Here is a 20,483-nt window from a genome sequence, read left to right on the forward strand (position 1 = left end):
AGAGCCACGCCATGCCTCGTCTGATCTACCAGAGCCACGGCATGTCTTGATCGCCAGTGTGATAGACACTCCTCTGATGTCAGTACAGGACGCAGAGCCGACGCTCCCGAGCCACGCAGAGCCGACGCTCCCGAGCCACGCAGAGCCTTCGCTTCCAAGCCACGCAGAGCTGACGCTCCCAAACTTCACACCTTCCAGCCCGGTGGGCATCCCATTGCCTACTGCGCTCCCTGTGATTGCAATCGCCATTTTGAGTGTGTGGGCTGCACACTGCATCCCAGAGGCCTCGTCTGTCCATGAGTCTGTCCACGAGTCTGCTCCAGAGGCCTCCCCTGTCCACGAGTCTGCTCCAGAGGCCTTGTCTGTCCACGAGTCTGCTCCAGAGGCCTCGTCAGTCCATGAATCTGTTCACAAGTCCGCCCCTGAGACCACGTCTGGTCTCAAGCCTGCTCCAGAGCTTCCGTCTGATCTCAGGCCTGCTCCAGAGCTCCCGTCTGGTCTCAAGTCTGCCCCGGAGGACCCGTCTGGTCTCAAGTCTGCCCCGGAGGTCCCGTCTGGTCCCAAATCTGCTCCAGAGGCCTTCCCTGTCGGTGAAGCCGCGCCAATGCCTCCAGAGGTGTCCGCGCCAACTGTGGAACCTCTTATGGAGGGGGCGTTACCCTTTAAACTCTCTGCTTCTCCCTTTATTCTGTCTGCCTCCTCTGTCCCTGTTCTTCCTAGGTCCCAATTCATGATGCGGGTTCCTGCTCAGCCCTGGAGGGCCCCGGCGCCTCCTGTTCTGCCTCCTGTTCTGCCCTGGAGGGCCCCGGCACCTCCTGCTCCACCCTGGGGCTCCTGCGCCTCCTGCTCCACCTCCGGCTCCGCCCTGGAGGGCTCCTGCGCCTCCTCCGCCTCCTGCTCTGCCCTGGAAGGCTTCCTCCCTACCGATTCTGCCTCAGTCTCCTGGCCCTCCCACCGCTCCCCAGGACTGTTTTGCTGTTGGAGCGTCTGGAAGCCGCTCCTTAGGGGGCTATGTTACAATCACCAGCTGGAGTGCCCTCTACAGGAGTTCAAGGGCACTCCAGTCCAGACTCTGTGTTCACTCAACCCACCATGCTTTACTCTTGTTTGTATGTGTCATGTTCTCATTGGTTCCCCTGTTCTATGTGTCCCCTTTCCATTGGTTGGTTTTGGTCATGTGTTCCCTCATGTTTAGTATTTAAGGCTCCCACTCACCCCTCTGTGTGCTGATTGTTGTTTAGCCTGTTATTTCCATTGTGTTTCCTTGTTTATTTCCAAGCCTTGCCTTCGTGTGTTTTCGACCCTGGACTGTCACTGTGTTTCTTGAACCTTGCCGCCTGCACTGACCACTTCTCTTGTTTATTGGATTACCGTGTTTGGATTACCTTTTATGCTCCTGTTTGCCGTCGCTGACCTTGCCTGTTTGACTACGTTTATCAATAAAGCTAGCACTTGGATCCGCTTCTCACTGTCTCCGTTACAGGACCATTTAGAAAAACGATGTGCATTCAGATATAGTTTCCAAACTCCAAGCCATTTATTATGCAACAAATATGCCTGGGATTGATGTATGAATCAATCAAAAATTCATTAAAGCTCAAGTGTGTAATTTCTGTATGCTAGCACCACCAAATGAAATTGCAAAAATAATGATTTTGATTTTCAAAAGAGCTTCCAGAACACTTATATATATATATATATATATATAGATGTTGTATTTACATTCTTTGTTTAGGACTTTTTTAGCAAGTCGGATCCCTTTTTGGAAATCTTCAGAGTGAATGATGATGGCACAGCATCGCTGGTGCACAGAACAGAGGTACGACTGATATATGTGCACGCATTCATATTAAGTACATATTTAAGAAATATAGTGTGCATGTGTAAACTGGTATATTTCTGTTTGCAGACCATTATGAACAATCTCAGTCCTGTCTGGAAATCATTCAAAGTTTCTTTAAACACACTCTGCAGTGGAGACCATGACCGGGAGTTAAAGGTAGGACCGATACTTAGACTAGATCCACTATTAATTGATTACAAAACAAAAACCTAACCATTTGCATACTGTAATGATAACTAGAGAGATATTTCTGACATAAAGCAGTGAATCATCTCATCGAAAGATATACTGCAATAATGTGAACGTGTTCCATATGAGGCTTTTATGTCAGCGCAGGTTTTTTTGCTCTGTATTCTGGTCTCAGTGTGACCATTTGGTCACATTAGATTAGAATCATCTTGGCAGATTTATGTAATGGCAGTCCTATCCATTCTGCCTCACCATTGCAGCTGACATCTTTCATAGTGAGCTAATTACTGAGTGGGTAAATGGAGCCCGGCTGTTTGGAGGGTCCTGACAGTTTCCTGAGAGGAACAGACATGGTGGAACCAACGACAGAAATTGATGTTACTGCCCTTTAGTCCATTCAAGCCCACACAGTCCTTCTGGGTTTGAGAACTTTTCTGTCTTTGGGTCCAATTGTAAAAAAGAACAGTATAGAGCTCTATAGAGAGCAGGAAACCCTGTTATTTACCAGACACGACTGATTTAGGATCAGAAGGTGAGATTAGGACTTAGTGCTGGGCAACGATTAAGCGCGATTAATCGCATCCAAAATAAAAGTTTTTGTGTACATATATATGCATGTACTGTGTACATTTATTATGTATGTACAAAGACACACACATACACTATATATTGAAAACATTTATATGAATTTACATGTATATATTTATATTCGTATAATTTATTATATTATATATAAATATATTTATTATATAAACATAACATTTTTCCTAAATATATACATGCATGTGTGTGTGTGTGTGTGTGTGTTTATATATACATAATAAATATACACAGTACATGCACACATATTATGTACACAAAAACTTTTATTTTGGATGCGATTATTCGTGATTAATCGTTCAGCACTAATTAGACTTAAAGTACTATTTTATTGACTTCATATACTCCATGTTCTGTGGCTCTTTAATAAGGTTATAATTAGAGTGGTTGATATATTAAATGCTTTTGTGTTTTCTTTTATAATTATTTTGTATTCAATATTTTAATGATTACTGTTACAAGACTTTTAATTTCATTTAAAATATACATTAATATAATTTTTTGATTGATGATGATTAAAAACTATTCATGGATGCGTTGTCCAAAGTAATAGTAATTAATTTATGTATTTAAAATAGCATATAAAAAAGTTTTGATACAATACTGTTCAAAAGCTTGGGGTCAGTGACCCAAAGTGACAGAACTTGTTTTTTTTACATTGTTACAAATTGTTTTTTACATTGTTGCAAAATTCTATTTCAAATAAATGCTGTTTCTATTCATCAAAGAATCCTGGAAAGAATATGTCATGGTTTCAACCATAATATTAATATATTAATAATAATAGAAAATGTTTCATAGAATAATCACTGCTGAAAAATTACAGGAATACATTTCATTTTAAAATATATTAAAAAAAAAAAAAAAAAAAAAAAACACTTCGTTTTTACTATATTTGTGATCAGATAAATGTATCTGGGTGAGCATAAAAGACTAAAAAGATTAAACTGAAATGAAAGCACAAAGTTATGGAACATTTTTGCTCAGAAAGTTCTCTAATGGATGTTTTCATTTGACCAGGAATAGTCTTTTTTTTTCAAATATAGAAAGGAAATATCTTATATTATGTTTATTGTAATGATATGAGTTGGTTGTCAGATCCTGTTTTTCATTGCTACTCTATGTTAATATTTTTATTTGTTTTAAAATACATTGATATTGCCATGAAAATAGCAATATATGCTGCTATGGCAATAAAAACAAGCAAACAAACAAGTTACCGTACTGAAAGCACACTTATATTAATACTCCAAATGTAATACTCCAATTTTTTCAAACTTCAATATATCAGCCTCTAGGTCTTTATTACTTATGACAGGGGGTCGATACGTTGCAGTTGTTCAGTAAAACTGTGTGTAGTATCACCCTTTAACTAATAGCATGGAGTTTGTGTGTGTGTGTGTGTGTGTGTTGCCTTATTTACTCATGAAAGCTCCTAAGATTGCATTACTTTCCTTCTCTTCTCTTTCTCTCTCTGTCACACACACACATTGAGATCTCAGCAATGCAGGTGTAAGATCCTCATTTGTATGCCAATGCAGAAGTGGGACTAGGAGAGCTGTATCGTAATAATCTGTCTTTAAAGACGATTCTCTTTGTATTGTCATAACGGCGCAGAGTTTAGATGAGATTTAGTCTTCGCACCACACTGAGATTCTACACAAAAGCTGTTTGGAAGTAATGCCTTTCTAAAACGTTCACATACTGTGCAAGTGACATTTTAGAGAAAGTGGAAGATACGGGCCAAGAAAGAGACAAAGAGAGCAAAATTAAGAGCTGATGTCTCTGTATGTTTAGAGCTGAATCCCTTGATCAGCTTCACGTTGGCACTTTACTCTGCTGCTCTCAGCTTTACTTGAAAATAACCACCACTTACAGCAATTAACTAATGCTTTAAATGCCTGGAAACAAGCCAGTTTGAATTAAGCCTTTGGCTGTTATATTAAGTGGCTGAATGAGCATTTGCGCAACATGATCTTTTAAAGCTGGTTAAAAGACATTTTCAATCCAAAATACTTGAACATTGTTGATTTGAGTCCAGATATCTGTAGCTGATGTTGGATAGTCAAGGACATCTATAGTCAGACAGATGGGAAAACAGTTATTTTAGGTGACATGCCCCTGAATAAACATGAACTGGTTTGTTTAATATTCATGACTTCTTTACACTCAACGCACCACGGACAGCAATGTCTCCGCAGTGAAAACACACATTGAATTCAGATTCACAGAGTTACAGATACACTGCAGTTACATTTTATGCATGTTGTGAGAAATATCCATAGTAAAACAAGGTAGTTGAACCTTCATGCTATGTTGAGCTCACAATCACTCTGCTTTTTTGCTAGGTTAAGTTTTTCCATTCATGTATCTCTGTACCCTATCTGTTTTAAAGCATGATACAATTACATAAACCCATTTATGCAAATTATGTCATTAAAATTTTCTAGAAAGGAAGTTATGGAAAGTTATGACAGTTGTGAGGCTCTGTAACTAACAGTAAGTGGGTTTTGTTTTATTTCTCATTACAGTAAACAATGTGTTTATGCAGATTTACAGCCATTAAACATTTAAGCGCTTGTTGTCACCAATAGCCTCGTGGGCAGTGCATCGACATGCAGCGCCGTTGCGCTTCGGGCATCAGACCTTTCCCGATCCCGTCCCCCTCTCTCTCCCACTTAATTTCCTGTCTCACTACTGTCCTATCATTAAAAGGCAAAAACGGCAAAAATAAATCTTTAAAAAAAAAAACATTTAAGTGCTTAATGAAATCTTTAAAAAATACTATGGAAGCCTGTTTCCATCACTCAATAAAAAATAAAAGGTAATTCCAACTTTATCTCACAATGATGACCTTTTTTCTCAGAATTGCATGATATAAACTTGAAATTGCGAGAAAATATTAATATTTTTTTCTCCCCGGAATTGGACTTTATAACTCGTTATTGCGAATTTATATCTCTCAATTTTGAGTTAAAACGAATCAGAATTGCGAAGGGGAAAAAAATCAGAATTGCAAGAAAAAAGCTCAGTCAGAATTGCGAGTTTATATCCCACAAATCTGACTTTATAACTCAATTTCAGGTTTATAGCACACAATTCTGTGAAAAAAAGTCAGAATTGCAAGTTTATATCTCACAATTCTTACTTTATAAGTCACAATTGTGGGTTTATATCTCACAATTCTGAGAAAAAAGTCAGTCAGAATTGTGAGAAAAAAGGCAGAATTGCAAGGTTTTTTTTACAGTTCTGAGAAAAAAGTCAGTCAAAATTGCGAGTTTGTGTCTCACAATTCTGACTTTATAACTCAATTTTGAGTTTATAGCACCGAATTTTGCAAAAATATATCTCACAATTCCACCTTTATAAGCCACAATTGTGGGTTTATATCTAACAATTCGGAGAAAAAAAAGTCAGTCAGAATTGCAAGTTTATATCTCACAATTCTGACTTTATTGCGGGTTGCAATTGCGGGTTAATATCGTCTCTGTTACGTACAGTAACCCTCGTTCCCTGATGGAGGGAATGGAGACGTTGTGTCGAATTCCAGGCACGAAACGTTGACAGAGAGGGCTTGAAGATTTCCTGCTCTTTAACAGAGGTGAGCACAGTCAGGGAAGCCGCCTCCATGGAGAGTCAGAAACCAACTGACTGAAGGGGCTCAACAAATCTTACTGTAGGCCTGAAGGACCACAGACAGATCAAGAGGGGATGTGGTGTAGCCTGAGAGAATTCAACCTCTGGGCACCTCTAAGGAATCTGATAACAAATCATGCTCCCCCACCGATCTGCCTTCCACCAAGTCATGGTTAGCTGCCACATGGATCTTGGGGGTAGAAGCAGAAAGGTGCCTATCCAGGCCTCCTTGGAGGAGGGATAGCACAGATTCAACTACAACTACACCCGACGTACCTGGAGTGGGGATGTCATGGCTGAATAGAGCAAAAGGCGCCGTGCCTGGAGATAAAAGAAAAAGGAAAACGGGGTGCCTTTGCCAACATGTAGCGACACCAAATCTCTAGGGTCTCCTGGTCTGCAGTCTCAGCATCTGGCCATCTCATGGAGGGCCATAGTGCTGTAAGATAAGCAAGAGGAGAAACGCTCTTACTGACTCTTTTAGAGAAATTAATCTTTTCAGAATTGCGAGTTTATTTTTTTACAGTTCTGAGAAAAAAGTCAGTCAGAATTTGACTTAAAGTCAGTCATATATGACTTTATAACTCTCAATTTCAAGTTTATGTTATGCAATTCTGAGAGAAAAAGTAAAAATTGTGAGTTTGTATCTCACAATTCTCACTTTATAACTCAATTTCGAGTTTATAGCATGCAATTCTGAGAAAAAAAGTCAGAATTGCGAGGAAACAGGCACAGTGGCTGTCTGCCGGATGACAGAAGGTCGGAATGGGGCTTCCCCATCGCCCTTCCCAGAGCGTGCACCACAACTTTCATAGCTCAGAGAGCGTAATCGGTCGCTGAGCGCAGTTCCTGTACCTCTAGGTTGGGACCACCCTTATACAGATCTCATAACACCTTGGTCTGAACACCCTCAGGATGGCCATGGCGTGCAGGGCAAACGCAGCTTGTCCCAGCCATATAGGCCTTTGCCCGGAGAGAACTTACAGGCCCTGGATGGCAACCTTTGGGGTTCCCATTAAACGGGAGTGCACTGCAATCACCCTCTCCGCTTGGGGATCCTCCGTAAGCCCCCTCGCTGGACCCCCATTGAGGGTGGTGAAGGAGGAGGAGTTGGTATATCGCGTTCTGGCCGAAAACAGAGCCTTCCGCGATTTCGTCAACTTCTCGTGCACTTCCGGGAAGCAGGCACTGGAAACGAGCGTGACGGTCGTTACCCAGATGTCCGTTATTCAGCCCTGAAGGTTCGGGACTCCGATCTCCTTGGCTGCCTGTTTAAGCACGTTCGCCTCCAACTGAGAATCAGCCCCCCCGCAGAGGCCTGCTCAGCCGAAGCCTCAACTTCAAATGGCTCACGCCCTCCTAGCGATGCTGCTGCTGCCCATTCTGCCCGTTTAGAAGCTCTGAATAAGAAATCAGCCATGCTGAGACAGACTATCAAACTCATCCGGAAGCTCGACCGAAGGACGTGAGGTGCGAGAAGTTTACGGGGTTTTCACCTGGCGAAACCTTCTTCGCTTCCTATTGCTCCCCATCGATGCACATCGTAGTGGCCTCGTACCCGGAAGTAGAAGGACCAGAACGGGAAGCAGTCGAGGTGAGCCGCGGCTTCACGTAAAAGCACGCGACTCATGAGCAAAGCGTGCCCATGTTCATGTTTTGGTCATGTCGATCGTTTAGGGAGGTAAGCCGCAACCAGAAGGACACGGAAGGAAAGGCATGTTTATCAACACACAATTCCAACCACGCCAACTCTTTTAGAGAAATTACTCTTTTCAGAATTGCGAATTAATTTTTTTACAGTTCTGAGAAAAAAGTCAGTCAGAATTGCAAGTTTAATCCCAGATTAACAACTCTCAATTTCAAGTTTATTTTATGCAATTCTGAGAGAAAAAGTAAAAATTGCAAGTTGGTATTATGCAATTCCTAGAAAAATATGAAATTGTAAGAAAAGTACCTTTTTTGTTTAATTTTTCATTAAGTGGTGAAAACAGGCTTCCGTACAAATACTGATGTAACTCGCCCAAAGGCAACAAAAAATGTGCAATAAAATCTAGTTAGAAAAACTATTCTATTTTATGTATTCATGTATGTATTTATTTGTTTGTTTTTATGTGTCTGAACCCCAGGGTAAAAGAAACGTGCTTACATCTCTTCATCCATCTTTTGGGCATGTTTCTGAACTTTATACAGAGTAGAGGAGCAGGTGTGAGTTTTGCATGTTGAGTTATTGCTGGTTCTCGCTTCTTCAGCTGAAAAGTCAACCACAGCATCTCTGTATTAATATTTTAAATGGCCTTCAAATTTTGATTACCACCCGCTTATGTCTCGGCATCAATGATTCATTAACAGCAATGCTACAGTGTGCTGTCTTCCTGCCACTCCTGCCTCACACCCACATTCACAATGACACACATACACACACACGCTCCAGCGTATTGAAGAGAGTGTTAAATCTTTAAATCAACAACATGGCAAGGTATTAAAATTGAAGAAGTGTTATGATAACAAGATGACCTGCTGCAGTTCTTCTTTACATTTGTATGAGTAGTAAGTGCTTTCACAATCCTTTATTACTTCTTAAGACTCCTCATCTTGTTCCAGATTCAGCACTAGATTAGATAAAAGATCTTCATAATGAACTGTGACATTTCAGTCGCACTGTAGCAAAGAAAAGCTGATGCTGTTTTCATTTTTCCTGCTCTTGTGGCGTTATTAATTATTTCAGCACTTGGTGTTTGGACACAGTGTTTACTTGGTGTGCATTTTTACTGTATGTACAATCTATAATTTCTGAGACACTGCTGTTGTTGTTCTTTGAAGCAACTCTAGGATTAAAACAAATGTTTGAGTATGAGCTTTGGAGGTTAAAGGAATGGTTCACCCAAAAATTAAAATAGTGTCATCATTTACAGTACTCACCCTCAGAAAATTTTAGATGTTTTTTTCTCTTTTTATCTTGCCTCTGTATAATGGATATTGAAGTAGTAGCTTTTTTACAAGCACAACTTTGCTTTGTTTACAGCGGTAACCAAGGAAACGCTGTATTGTGGCTGTTCAATAAGCAATCTGCTGTCAGAGAGTGAATTTGCGTCTCATTCAGCCCATTTGCTGTTTTTATTTTATTTACTTCACAAAGCTAAAGTCTGACCATTTTGTTTTTGCTTCAGATTTTGACATTAAGTAATTTAACTAAAATCTAATTTAAGTCAAAATCTTTGTTTTAATTGTGATTTAAAATGCAGTGGTTGCCTCTAATTTTAAATGGAAAGAGCACAGGCAAAACCTTTATATATATGAAGAGTTTGCTTTTATTTGAATTATTTATTGTTTTTATTTGATATGAGATTTGTTTTACAATTTTAATTAGTTTTGTTATTTGACATACACTACCAGTCAAAAGTTTTTGAACAGTAAGATTTTTTATGTTTTTTAAGAAGTCTCTTCTGCTCACCAAGCCTGTATTTATTTGATCCAAAGTAAAGCAAAAACAGTAAAATTCTGAAATATTTTTACTATTTAAAATAACTGTTTTCTCTGTGAACATATTTTGAAATGTAATTTATTCCTGTGATTTCAAATCTGAATTTTTAGCATCATTACTCCAGTCACATGATCCTTCAGAAATCATTCTAATATTCTGATTTGCTGCTTAAAAACATTATTATTATTATTATTATTATTATGTTGAAAACAGCTAGAGTAGTATTTATAGAGTAGAATTTTTGAGGTTTCTTTGATGAATAGAAAGTTTAGAACGTTATGACATTATAAATGTCTTCATCATCACTTTTGATCAATTTAAAAGATCCTTGCTAAATAAAAGTATTAATTTCTATACTCACTCCGAGCTTTTGAATGTTATAGTGTATAATATTACAAAAGCTTTTTACTTCAGATAAATGCTGATCTTTTGATCTGTCTATTCATCAAAGAATCTTGAAAAAAATGTACTCAGCTCTTTTAAATATTGATAATAATTATAAAGATGTTTCTTGAACAGCAAATCAGCATATTAGAATGATTTCTGAAGACATTGAAGACTGGAACAATTGTGTTGAAAATTTAGCTTTGATTACAGGAATAAATTACATTTTAAAATATATTCAAATAGAAAGCAGTTATTTTAAATAGTAAAAATATTTCACAATATTACAGCTTTTGCTGTATTTTGAATCAAACAAATGCAGGCTTGGTGAGTGCAAGAGAATTCTTCAAAAAACATAAAATACCTTACTGTTCAAAAATGTTTTCAAATTTCAATTTCACTAAGAAATGTGCAGCACCTTTTCACTATAATCACTTATAATTTGTCTTAAATCTCATTTTGTAAAAAAAAAAAAAGTGTCAGGAAATCGTATTGTGAAATCAATGTCGTAAAATCATGTTGCTTCGTGATTTGAGTGAATTGTTACAAATAGAAAAACAAGCGTAATTCGATATTTGAATGAAACAAGTTCACATTTTTTTATGCAGTTTTGCTGTTGAATTGAAGGTGCATCATAAGCACAATTATTGCCATTTTTTGCACGTATTGTATGTTTCTGCGTGGATGTGTATGTGTGTGTGCATGAGACAATGTTACCCTCAGCACTGCTATAGAAAACTACTTAGCACAGGATATTTATCACAGCTCTTTAGGGACTCAAGTCTCACACCCTCATGCACAGAGTTAAAATTATTCACAGATTTATTTAGGGCATTAAGCATGCCGCTCAGAAATGTCAAATAACGGTTCTGTCAGATAGCAGTTATGTTTGAATTTAACTGTATTATAAACATATGATGCATATTGTCAATTCTGTGTGATTCAGCTTTTTTTACTACACTTTTTTTTGTTGTAGTGTACAGTATGGGACTGGGATTCAAATGGCAAACATGACTTCATAGGAGAATTTCAAACCACCTTCAAGGAGATGAAGGCAGCCATGGATGGAAAGCAGGTATAAACATACACACACACACACACACACACACACACAGTCAGAAAACAACCCCTGCTTCCAAAAATGGTTTTGGCAATACAAAGTACTCTTGTCAAAATGAAAAAATAAGTAAAATGTCATTGTTCACCTTCTGACTTTCAACTGTTTCATGTAATTTTTAAGAATTATACCCATTTATAGCATTATCCCCATTGCATGAGCAAACAGTGTTAGGAAACACTACTAAGATTCAACACTTTTAGGAGAAAAATCCTAGAAAGGCCAAAGACATTATAACGTTTTTGAAGTATATATTCTGAATATGCCCTGAAGCTCATGGAACTGAATAAGAGCAATAGCATGCATACTTCATAACTCCATGTTGAAAGAAGAAAGCCTTCATTAATAAAAACTCATATCACATCTCGACTGGAGCTTGCCCATAGGCATGTGAATGGCTGTGGAAATACAAAAAAGATTCTGTGGTCTGATGAGGCTGAAATTTAACCTTTGAGTCTTAATTCTAAGCTTCTGTAAAAATTTCGCCATTCAGAAATGGTTCCAATTCAAAGTTTTACATAAAAATTCAGTTCTGTGATACAGAATTACAAATATATATTCTACATTCCTGCTCCTCATGTAGATTCCATGAATCTCTTTATTTTCTTTCAAGAGTGTCAGGTCTGTTATTCAGCGGAAGCTCAGTCAGTGTGAAAGCTCAACGTGAGCCTGCTCTTTCAGTTACGCAGTGTTTTCTCTTGCAGGCGGTGTGAAACAAGCCTAACACTTACTTTGTTATCTTTTTATGTCTCACTCTCTCAGTTTTCATCTCTTATTCTCTACTCATCCTGCCTGTGTCGTAACAGTCACTGAGTTCATCCTCTCGTCTTTCTGTCTGTTTGCCTCTCTCAATGTGTTTCATTTGACTTTCTTTTTGTCCTTGATTTTGTAGAGAATTCTGAACTATTGTCACCATAGACACAATGTTACCTGCAGAGAAACAGAGAATAATTAGAGGTGCTGTATGGTGGAGGAGGGAAAGGACACGCCAAGGAATAAACTGAGAAAAGAGCAATAGAAGAATAAAGAAAAAGCAAGAGTGAATGCAAGAAAGAGAGAGTGATGTGTATTTGTGCTGAGTCACATGAATGATTGCAGTGGCTTGTTTTGACAGTTTAGAGAACTGTGGTGATGAAATGGCCAATAGTGTTTCGTTTATCACAGCTTGGGCCAGAGCCGTTGAGTTCGGTAAAGCCACATTTAACAGCGCCTGACAGCCACAATCTCATCCATAACCCATTATCTGTATATAAAACAGCATTCTGTGTAGAATTCAAAAGGGTCCAATACCTTTTAGACTGTGTGTGCACTGCGGCAGTTCGCGTAACAGTACAAAACCAGACCTCTTTTGCCCCAGTCTAAATCACTCCTAGATACATATAGTGCACTACGTGCCATACAGAAAATACTAATTCTGGGATGGATTTTAGCCAGAGCTCTGTGTATTTATAGTGTAAGGGGCGGGACGCTTCGGATTCTAGAGAGAATTTGATTGGACAGAAAGTTTGATGAGAAACTGAAGTGCAGGGTGATATCATCAGAATCATTGATCCATATTTGCGGAAGTTAGAGAATGTGAATTTTGTCTTTGCTTTGGAGTACACTAGCTTATAGAAAATCTTAAGGCTAACATATTCATACTAAAAAACTTTTTTTTTTATTTCATGGGGACTTTAAAGGAGAAGTCCACTTCCAGAACAACAATTCACATATAATTTACTCTCCCCCTTGTCATCCAAGATGTTCATGTCTTTCTGTCTTCAGTCGAAAAGAAATTATGGTTTTTGAGGAAAACATTTCAGGATTTTTCTTCATATAATGGACTTCAATTGTGCCCCTGATTTTGAACTTCCAAAATTTAGTTTAAATGCAGCTTCAAAGGGCTCTAAACGAAGAAGGGTCTTATCTAGTGAAACGATTGGTCATTTTTTTTTCAAAAAATAAAATTTTGTGTACTTTTTAAGCACAAAAGCTCGTGTAGCACAGGCTCTGGGATGCACGTTCTTGAATGATTTGTTCATTTTGAACGAATCTTTAATGTGACTCGGGAAGAACGGGTCATCTCGGGGAGTGATTCGTTCAGTCGCACATTAGTTCACCTGTTTCGAGTCTTCGAGTTTTTCAAGTCGTTCGTTCATTTTATTGGGCTGTCACGTGATGAACAAACGACTCAAACCTGAAAACTTGAGGTGAGGTGAGCTAATCATAGACTAAAGACCCAAGTAGACAATGAATTAATCTTTTCTGTTTCTTATAGCATTATAGTTTTGTCTTGTTTGTAGTGTGAGCAACGTTCGTGCAAGCAGTAGATGTGTTAGGGAAGCAACACGTAACATTTTAATTATATTTTGCTAAAATGAACGAAATTACTCAAAAAAAGATTTGTTCATTTTGCTGAACAAGACTCAAAGGTCAGAGTCGGTAAAACTCCCATCACTATTACGAATCACGTCTAAGTTTATCATCTGTGTACTCTGGCTCAAAAAGGTAGAGAATGGCAAAAATCTCCATCTTATTTTCTCCTACAACTTCAGAATCATTTGACATCATTGGAGCTTTTTGTTTGTAAACAACGTTTGACTTACTTGCACTTTCTTAGTCTTTGCGCCTTCGCTTTGTAAACACTGGGTCTGTAGTTCTGCCTATGTTCCGTGTGACCTTTCGACATGATTCAATAGTAGCGTTGTAGTCGTGATAGCGTAGCGTCGTGAACGTGCATCCCAGAGCCTGTGCTACACAAGCTTTTGTGCTTAAAAAGTATATTTTATCTTTATTTAAAAAAAAAAAAAAAAATGACTGATCGTTTTGCTAGATAAGACCCTTCTTCCTTGGCTGGGATCATTTAGAGCCCTTTGAAGCTGCATTTAAACTACATTTTGGAAGTTCAAAATCAGGGGCACCAATCAAGTCCATTATATGAAGAAAAATTCTGAAATGTTTTCCTCAAAACCCATAATTTCTTTACGACTGAAGACAGAAAGACATGAACATCTTGGATGACAAGGGGGTGAGTAAATTATTTGTAAATTGTTGTTCTGGAAATTGTGGACTTCTCCTTTAAGTTAACTCTTTTATGCTTTTATATACACTACTGTTCACATGTTTGGTTTAGTTAAAATGTTTTATTCCATTAAGTTTGCATTTATTTGCTCATAAATACAGTAAAAGGATAATATTCAGTGCACAAAAGTGGTGCACATACACACACATATATGTGACCCTGGACCACAAAACCAGTCTTGAGTAGCACAGGTATATTTGTAGCAATAAGTAAAAATACATTGCATGGGTCAAAATTATTGATTTTTCTTTTATGCCAAAAATCATTTGGATATTAAGTAAAGATCATGTTCCTTGAAGACATTTTGTAAATTTCCTACTATACATATATCAAAATGTAATTTTTGTGCTTTGCTAAGAACTTCATTTGGACAACTTTAAAGGCAATTTTCTCAATTTAGTTTTTTTTTATCACTCAAATTCCAGATTTTCAAATAGTTGTATCTCGGCCAAATATTGTCCTATAAATCTGATGACTTGACCCTTATGGCTGGTTTTGTGGTCCAGGGTCACATATATGTATGTGTGCATGTATGTATGTATGTATGTATGTAAGAAAATCTCCGCATGCACATACATATGGCCATATAGAGTATATATACGTTACTGTGCCACATACACACTTATGCGTCAGTCTCTAGCGTCTGAATTAATTCACTCTGTTCCGTGGCTTCTCTCATTTGAAATCTATTACCGTCTGTGCAGATTAGTAGTGACTGTGTTGCTTTAAATTCCATTAACTTCACATTCGCCATCATCCCCTTGAATGCTCAGAGGAGCAAAGTCGACAGGCTTCAGCATATGCTTCTCGTTGCATTTGTTAATCAGTAGAATACCTCGTCCGTCAGCACATGCTGATTGCACTGCTAGCAGGGTTCACAAACAGGTGCTTCATTTTCAGCGGGAAACTCGGATGCTTTCAGTCTCTAGTGGTGGAAGAAAACTTCTCACATGCTCTTCACGACCTGATTTCAGATCTTTAGAACTGGATGAGATAATTGTGCATGCATCATTTTGAATAAATCATAGATTTAAGGCAGATTGTTCGCATCACTGGAGCTATTGTATTCACTCAGGAAATGTAAGATGAGTAAAGAAAAGTTTGGCTTGGATAGACATACCTTTTTTATCCTGCCAAGCATCATCACAAGAGAAACTACAAACTGATCTTGGCCAAAAGGTGACTTATCAACACTGACATGCTTGTGAAAGTCTCGCTTGCGCTGCCAGCTTACAGCCAGTCACTCTCACAGTTTCTGAAATCTCAACTGCAGCCACTATGTTATACTGAGTCTTTTAGACATCTGTCTGTCATTGTGCCTCAGCCCGTAGGCATCTTCCTCTCATACAGATACATCATAAGCGCACCTCAGACCTCAAATGAAATACCTGCAACCCCAAGTAATTCATCTTGTGGCTCAATGGAGTTCAGTACAGAGCTGGATGAATGGCATAGTGCTGAATTGTTAACTTACTCTTGTACATGTTTCTGACAGATCCAGTGGGAGTGTATTAATCCTAAGTACCAAGTGAAGAAGAAGAATTACAGAAATTCTGGAATGGTAATTCTTACCTTGTGCAAGGTGAGGAACTCCTACACTTTATATCTGATATATGGGCCGTACAACAGAACTTGTTCAAAGTCAGAGTTAGAAATGTTTTGAAAAAATGTGCCTTTTTTCACAAATTTATGTATGCAAATTGTATAACATCCAGGGTACACATTTCAGGTAATTTGCAGTTAATTCTCATATTGTATTTTCAGAAAGTTTTGGAATTTTGTCCTCTCCCCAAATTTGACACTACCGAAATAGTAATATATAATTTTATAAGAAGGGTTACATTGAACTATTAAGATTTTGCTTACATCTTCCTTGCAAATATATATATTTTTCTATTTTATTTAAAAGTTTTTAGAGGTAAATCAGTAGCTATTACAATTTTAACAATATTTCAAGTGTGATTTATGAGATTTGTTGTATTTTGAAACCAGTTGTTCTTTGTAAAAGGCAAAAAGTTGATCATACTGATGACAAAGTTCATACTGATTACAAAGGATTCATTAGTTTAAAGATACATTAAACCAGCAACTATCATAACATCTTAGTTGATGATTCATTATACTTCATTTTTGACAAAACATCCCATGTTTCATTCGTGACAGCACATTTTTGGTAGTGAAAGTAATGTTTTGATAGCGACACAAAGATTTTTTTATACTTTTGAACATTTACCTCAAAAAGGCTGAGCCTATCTACATACACCTTATAGCTGTGAGAGGGACACAGGAATATTTCCTGATCATAAATGTAGGGGTGTAGTTAAAATCAGTCTGAGCCATTGGACTAAAACATACTCTGTTTCGGTAGTGAGTCATATATAATATATATATATATATATATATATATATATATATAAAAATCTCTTCAAAAACAACAAAAACAACAATGGAATAAAATGCAAACATTATTTCAATATCATTTTCATAAGTTGACATTTAGGGGTTAGAGTTTGGGACAGCTACCTCCCAATTGCAAGTACCCACTAAATGATGATTTTATATGTATTAAGCTAACTGATATTAGAAATAATATTGTGGGTTTCAATAGATAATAAAAGGATCTTAGTAAACATCTAAGATTTGAATAATTAAATGTGTTTTAAATATGTTTTTTGGTTGTGGGACAGCAGTTTGCACCAATTCTGTATGGCCCATGTACAGACTGCTGCTGTAATTACAGCACAAAGTCATAAAAAAATCGAACTACAATTTTTAAAAAATAAATAAATAATTTTATAAAAATAAGCACACAGACACACACATTTTTGTAAACCTGAAATGATTTGTTACTAGTCAGTATTCAGGACCATAACTATCAGTTTAATAAGTTATTTTAACTCTGTTTCAGATCATAAAGATGCACTCTTTCCTGGATTACATCATGGGAGGATGTCAGATTCAGTTCACAGTAAGTAGTCTTAAAAGGCATTTGAAAGACATTCCCCCGACTTTTTATGCTAATTCATGTTAATCTTTAAGCTAAACCAAACTCCATTGACAGCAAGAGTCAATATAGGCTGGATCTTGTAAACTGTGTAATCTGGTGGTTTAGTTTCTAGCTGTGTGTCTTTAATGTGTGTCTACATCAGGTGTTCTTAGAATTCAAATTCTGTAATTATTTACTCATTTTCATTTTAGATTAGAGCACTGAAGTGAAATTGTGAAGAATTGTACTGCTTGCTCATTTCCATGCGTGATACAATGAACAGAGACTGATTTATTATGTAGTTTCGGATCTTTTCAAAGAATCATTTTACTCATTTCACAAAAACATCCTGACTAAATCAGAATCATTCAAATTCCAATCACTAATCTGGTCACAGTGATTCATATAGTAAATTTAAAAATATATAAGAATAATTGCATATTTTACTCTTAAGGGGAACCCAGGATATTTGTATAGCTTTAATCGACTTTTTATCTACTCTCGTGTCTGGTTTGTTTGTCGGACAAAACAGCGTATTTGATTGCCTGTTAATCAAACTCCCAGCAAAAGGTCAGTTGAGCAGCCAAGAAAGTTCAGGGCAAAGTTCAGAAATAACTGGGGCTAAAGAAATGCCTGCAGTTAATTATTTATTATTTACAAAAACTCAGAATAAATGCAAATACTTTGTTTCTAAACACTTTAATTACTGAGAACATCTAAAAAATGTTAAACATGTTAAAGAAATGCATTAATTTTAATATAAATCATGGTCGCACCACATGACATTTTTTTTAAGGCTAATTCATTGAGATGAAAAAACACAAATCTTTTAATTTAAAATTTGAATATGAATTTATGTGTACACAACATTCTTAATGTTTGAAAAATTACGACAATTTAAAATTGGCCTGTCAAAAATCCTTACACGTCAATGACCCACATACAGGTTTGAAGTAAATAATGTCAAATTTAAATTTTTCTGTGAACTGTCCCTTTAACAAGTGTTGTTCTACAGGTGGCGATTGATTTCACCGCCTCAAACGGTGACCCTCGAAACAGCTGCTCCCTCCACTACATCCACCCTTACCAGCCCAATGAGTACCTCAAAGCGTTGATCGCTGTTGGGGAGATCTGCCAGGATTACGATAGGTGACCCACCAATCAATCCCTCAATCAGTCAGCCAGTCAACCAATAAATCAGTTCATCAATCATGCAAAGTCAAGTCAATCCTTGAAATTTGCCAAATGAAATTTAATGGACTTACTAACAGAGCTGCTCCATCACAAAATGTTTACAGCAGTTATTTTCTTAGTACAGGCCATTAACCAAACTTTCAGACCAATTAATCAATCAATTACACATTGCATCAATTAATCAGCATTCAGTCGTATGACTGTCAGCGCCTATAGGATGCAGAGCTGTCATGTCAAGGATTGTCTTTCTACACTTCAATCACTCTCTCGCTCAAGACGTCACTTAAGCTCAGAGTCAATTATATTTGACCCCTCACAATGTCACATCCCTGCTCACCTCGTTGCTCATCTCTGGGGCTCAATGCACGCTCATTAATCCTTTCTGCTTCTGATCTGTTTCCAGCGACAAAATGTTTCCCGCTTTTGGCTTTGGAGCCCAAATCCCACCAGACTTCAAAGTAAGTTCATTATTTTTATATGTTAAGTAAAAGTTTTTTTTTTTTTTAAATACTTTAAGGGCATTTTTTTTACATGCAGTTATGTGTAATTTTGCAGTAAGAAAGAAAAGTTGTCATTTAAAAAAACAAAAACTGAGTCATTTTTGTTTTTTAAATGATCATACTTCTTTTTTACTGTGATTCTTGTTTCATTTGACTGTTAGATTGCATAGTTGAAATTACGTTAAATAAATACTTTTAAGATCAAATATTTAAGTAATCCTATATCATGGTCTTTTTAAAACAATACTTAATTTGTTGATTGATTTGATAGACTGCAATAAGTTTCCTATATTATCATTAATAATAATAATAATAATAATAATGTTAATTGACTGATTGACTGCAATAACTGAACTGCAATAAGTTTCCTATATTATCATTAATAATAATAATAATAATAATAATGTTAATTGACTGATTGACTGCAATAACTGAACTGCAATAAGTTTCCTATATTATCATTAATAATAATAATAATAATAATAATAATATTGTTAATTGACTGATTGACTGCAATAACTGAACTGCAATAAGTTTCCTATATTATTATTTTTATTATTATTATTTATTGATTGATTTGGTTGACTTATCTAATATTTAACAGATTGAATTTGTAACTTTATTTTAAGACTGCAATAAGTTTACTATATTATTACTATTATTATGATGATTATTATTATTATAGTTATTATTTATTGATTGATTTGACTGACTGATATAATATTTAACAGACTGAATTTGTAACTTTATTTTAGGACTCAAGTAAGTTTCTTATATTATGATTATTATTTTTATTATTATTAATAATAATAATAATAATGATAAAAATAATAATAATAATTTATTTATTGAATTATCTAAGATTTAACAGACTGAATTTGTAACTTTATTTTAGGACTCAAGTAATTTTCCTATATTATGATTATTATGATTATTATTATTATTAATTAATAATAATAATAATAATGATAAAAAATAATAGTAATATTTTATTGATTGAATTATCTAAGATTTAACAGACTGAATTTATAACTTTTTTAAGAATGCAGTAACTTTCCTATATTATGATTATTATTATTTTATTATTATTATTATTATTTTTATTGATCGATTTGATTGACTGATCTAATATTTAACAGACTGAATTTGTAACTTTGTTTTAGGACTCAAGTAAGTTTCCTATATTATTATTATTATTATTATTATTAATAATAATAATTTTATTGATTGAATTATCTAAGATTTATCAGACTGAATTTATAACTTTATTTTAAGAATGCAATAAGTTTCCTATATTATGATTATTATTATTATTATTATTTATTGATTGATTTGATTGACTGATCTAATATTTAACAGACTGAATTTGTAACTTTATTTTAAAATTCCAAGAAGTTTCCTATATTATTATTATTATTATTGTTATTATCATCATTAATTGAATGATTTGATTGACTCGTCTAAGATTTAACAGACTAAATTTTTAACTTCA

The 20,483-nt window shown here is 36.1% G+C and overlaps 1 protein-coding gene across 2 annotated transcripts in view; it reads left to right on the forward strand.

Moving 5' to 3' along the window:
- Positions 1-20,483, forward strand: part of cpne4b (copine IVb) — a 44,211-nt gene that overhangs the window by 14,593 nt on the left and 9,135 nt on the right. For both annotated transcript variants that reach the window (XM_051137545.1, XM_051137546.1), the window contains exons 6-12: positions 1,736-1,819; positions 1,910-1,999; positions 11,110-11,208; positions 15,807-15,893; positions 17,220-17,279; positions 18,313-18,446; positions 18,895-18,949. In XM_051137545.1, the coding sequence (XP_050993502.1) occupies positions 1,736-1,819; positions 1,910-1,999; positions 11,110-11,208; positions 15,807-15,893; positions 17,220-17,279; positions 18,313-18,446; positions 18,895-18,949 (609 nt within the window). The remainder of the gene's footprint in view (positions 1-1,735; positions 1,820-1,909; positions 2,000-11,109; positions 11,209-15,806; positions 15,894-17,219; positions 17,280-18,312; positions 18,447-18,894; positions 18,950-20,483) is intronic.

Source organism: Labeo rohita, chromosome 19 (assembly GCF_022985175.1).
Source record: "Labeo rohita strain BAU-BD-2019 chromosome 19, IGBB_LRoh.1.0, whole genome shotgun sequence".
Classification (NCBI taxonomy): Eukaryota; Metazoa; Chordata; class Actinopteri; order Cypriniformes; family Cyprinidae; genus Labeo; species Labeo rohita.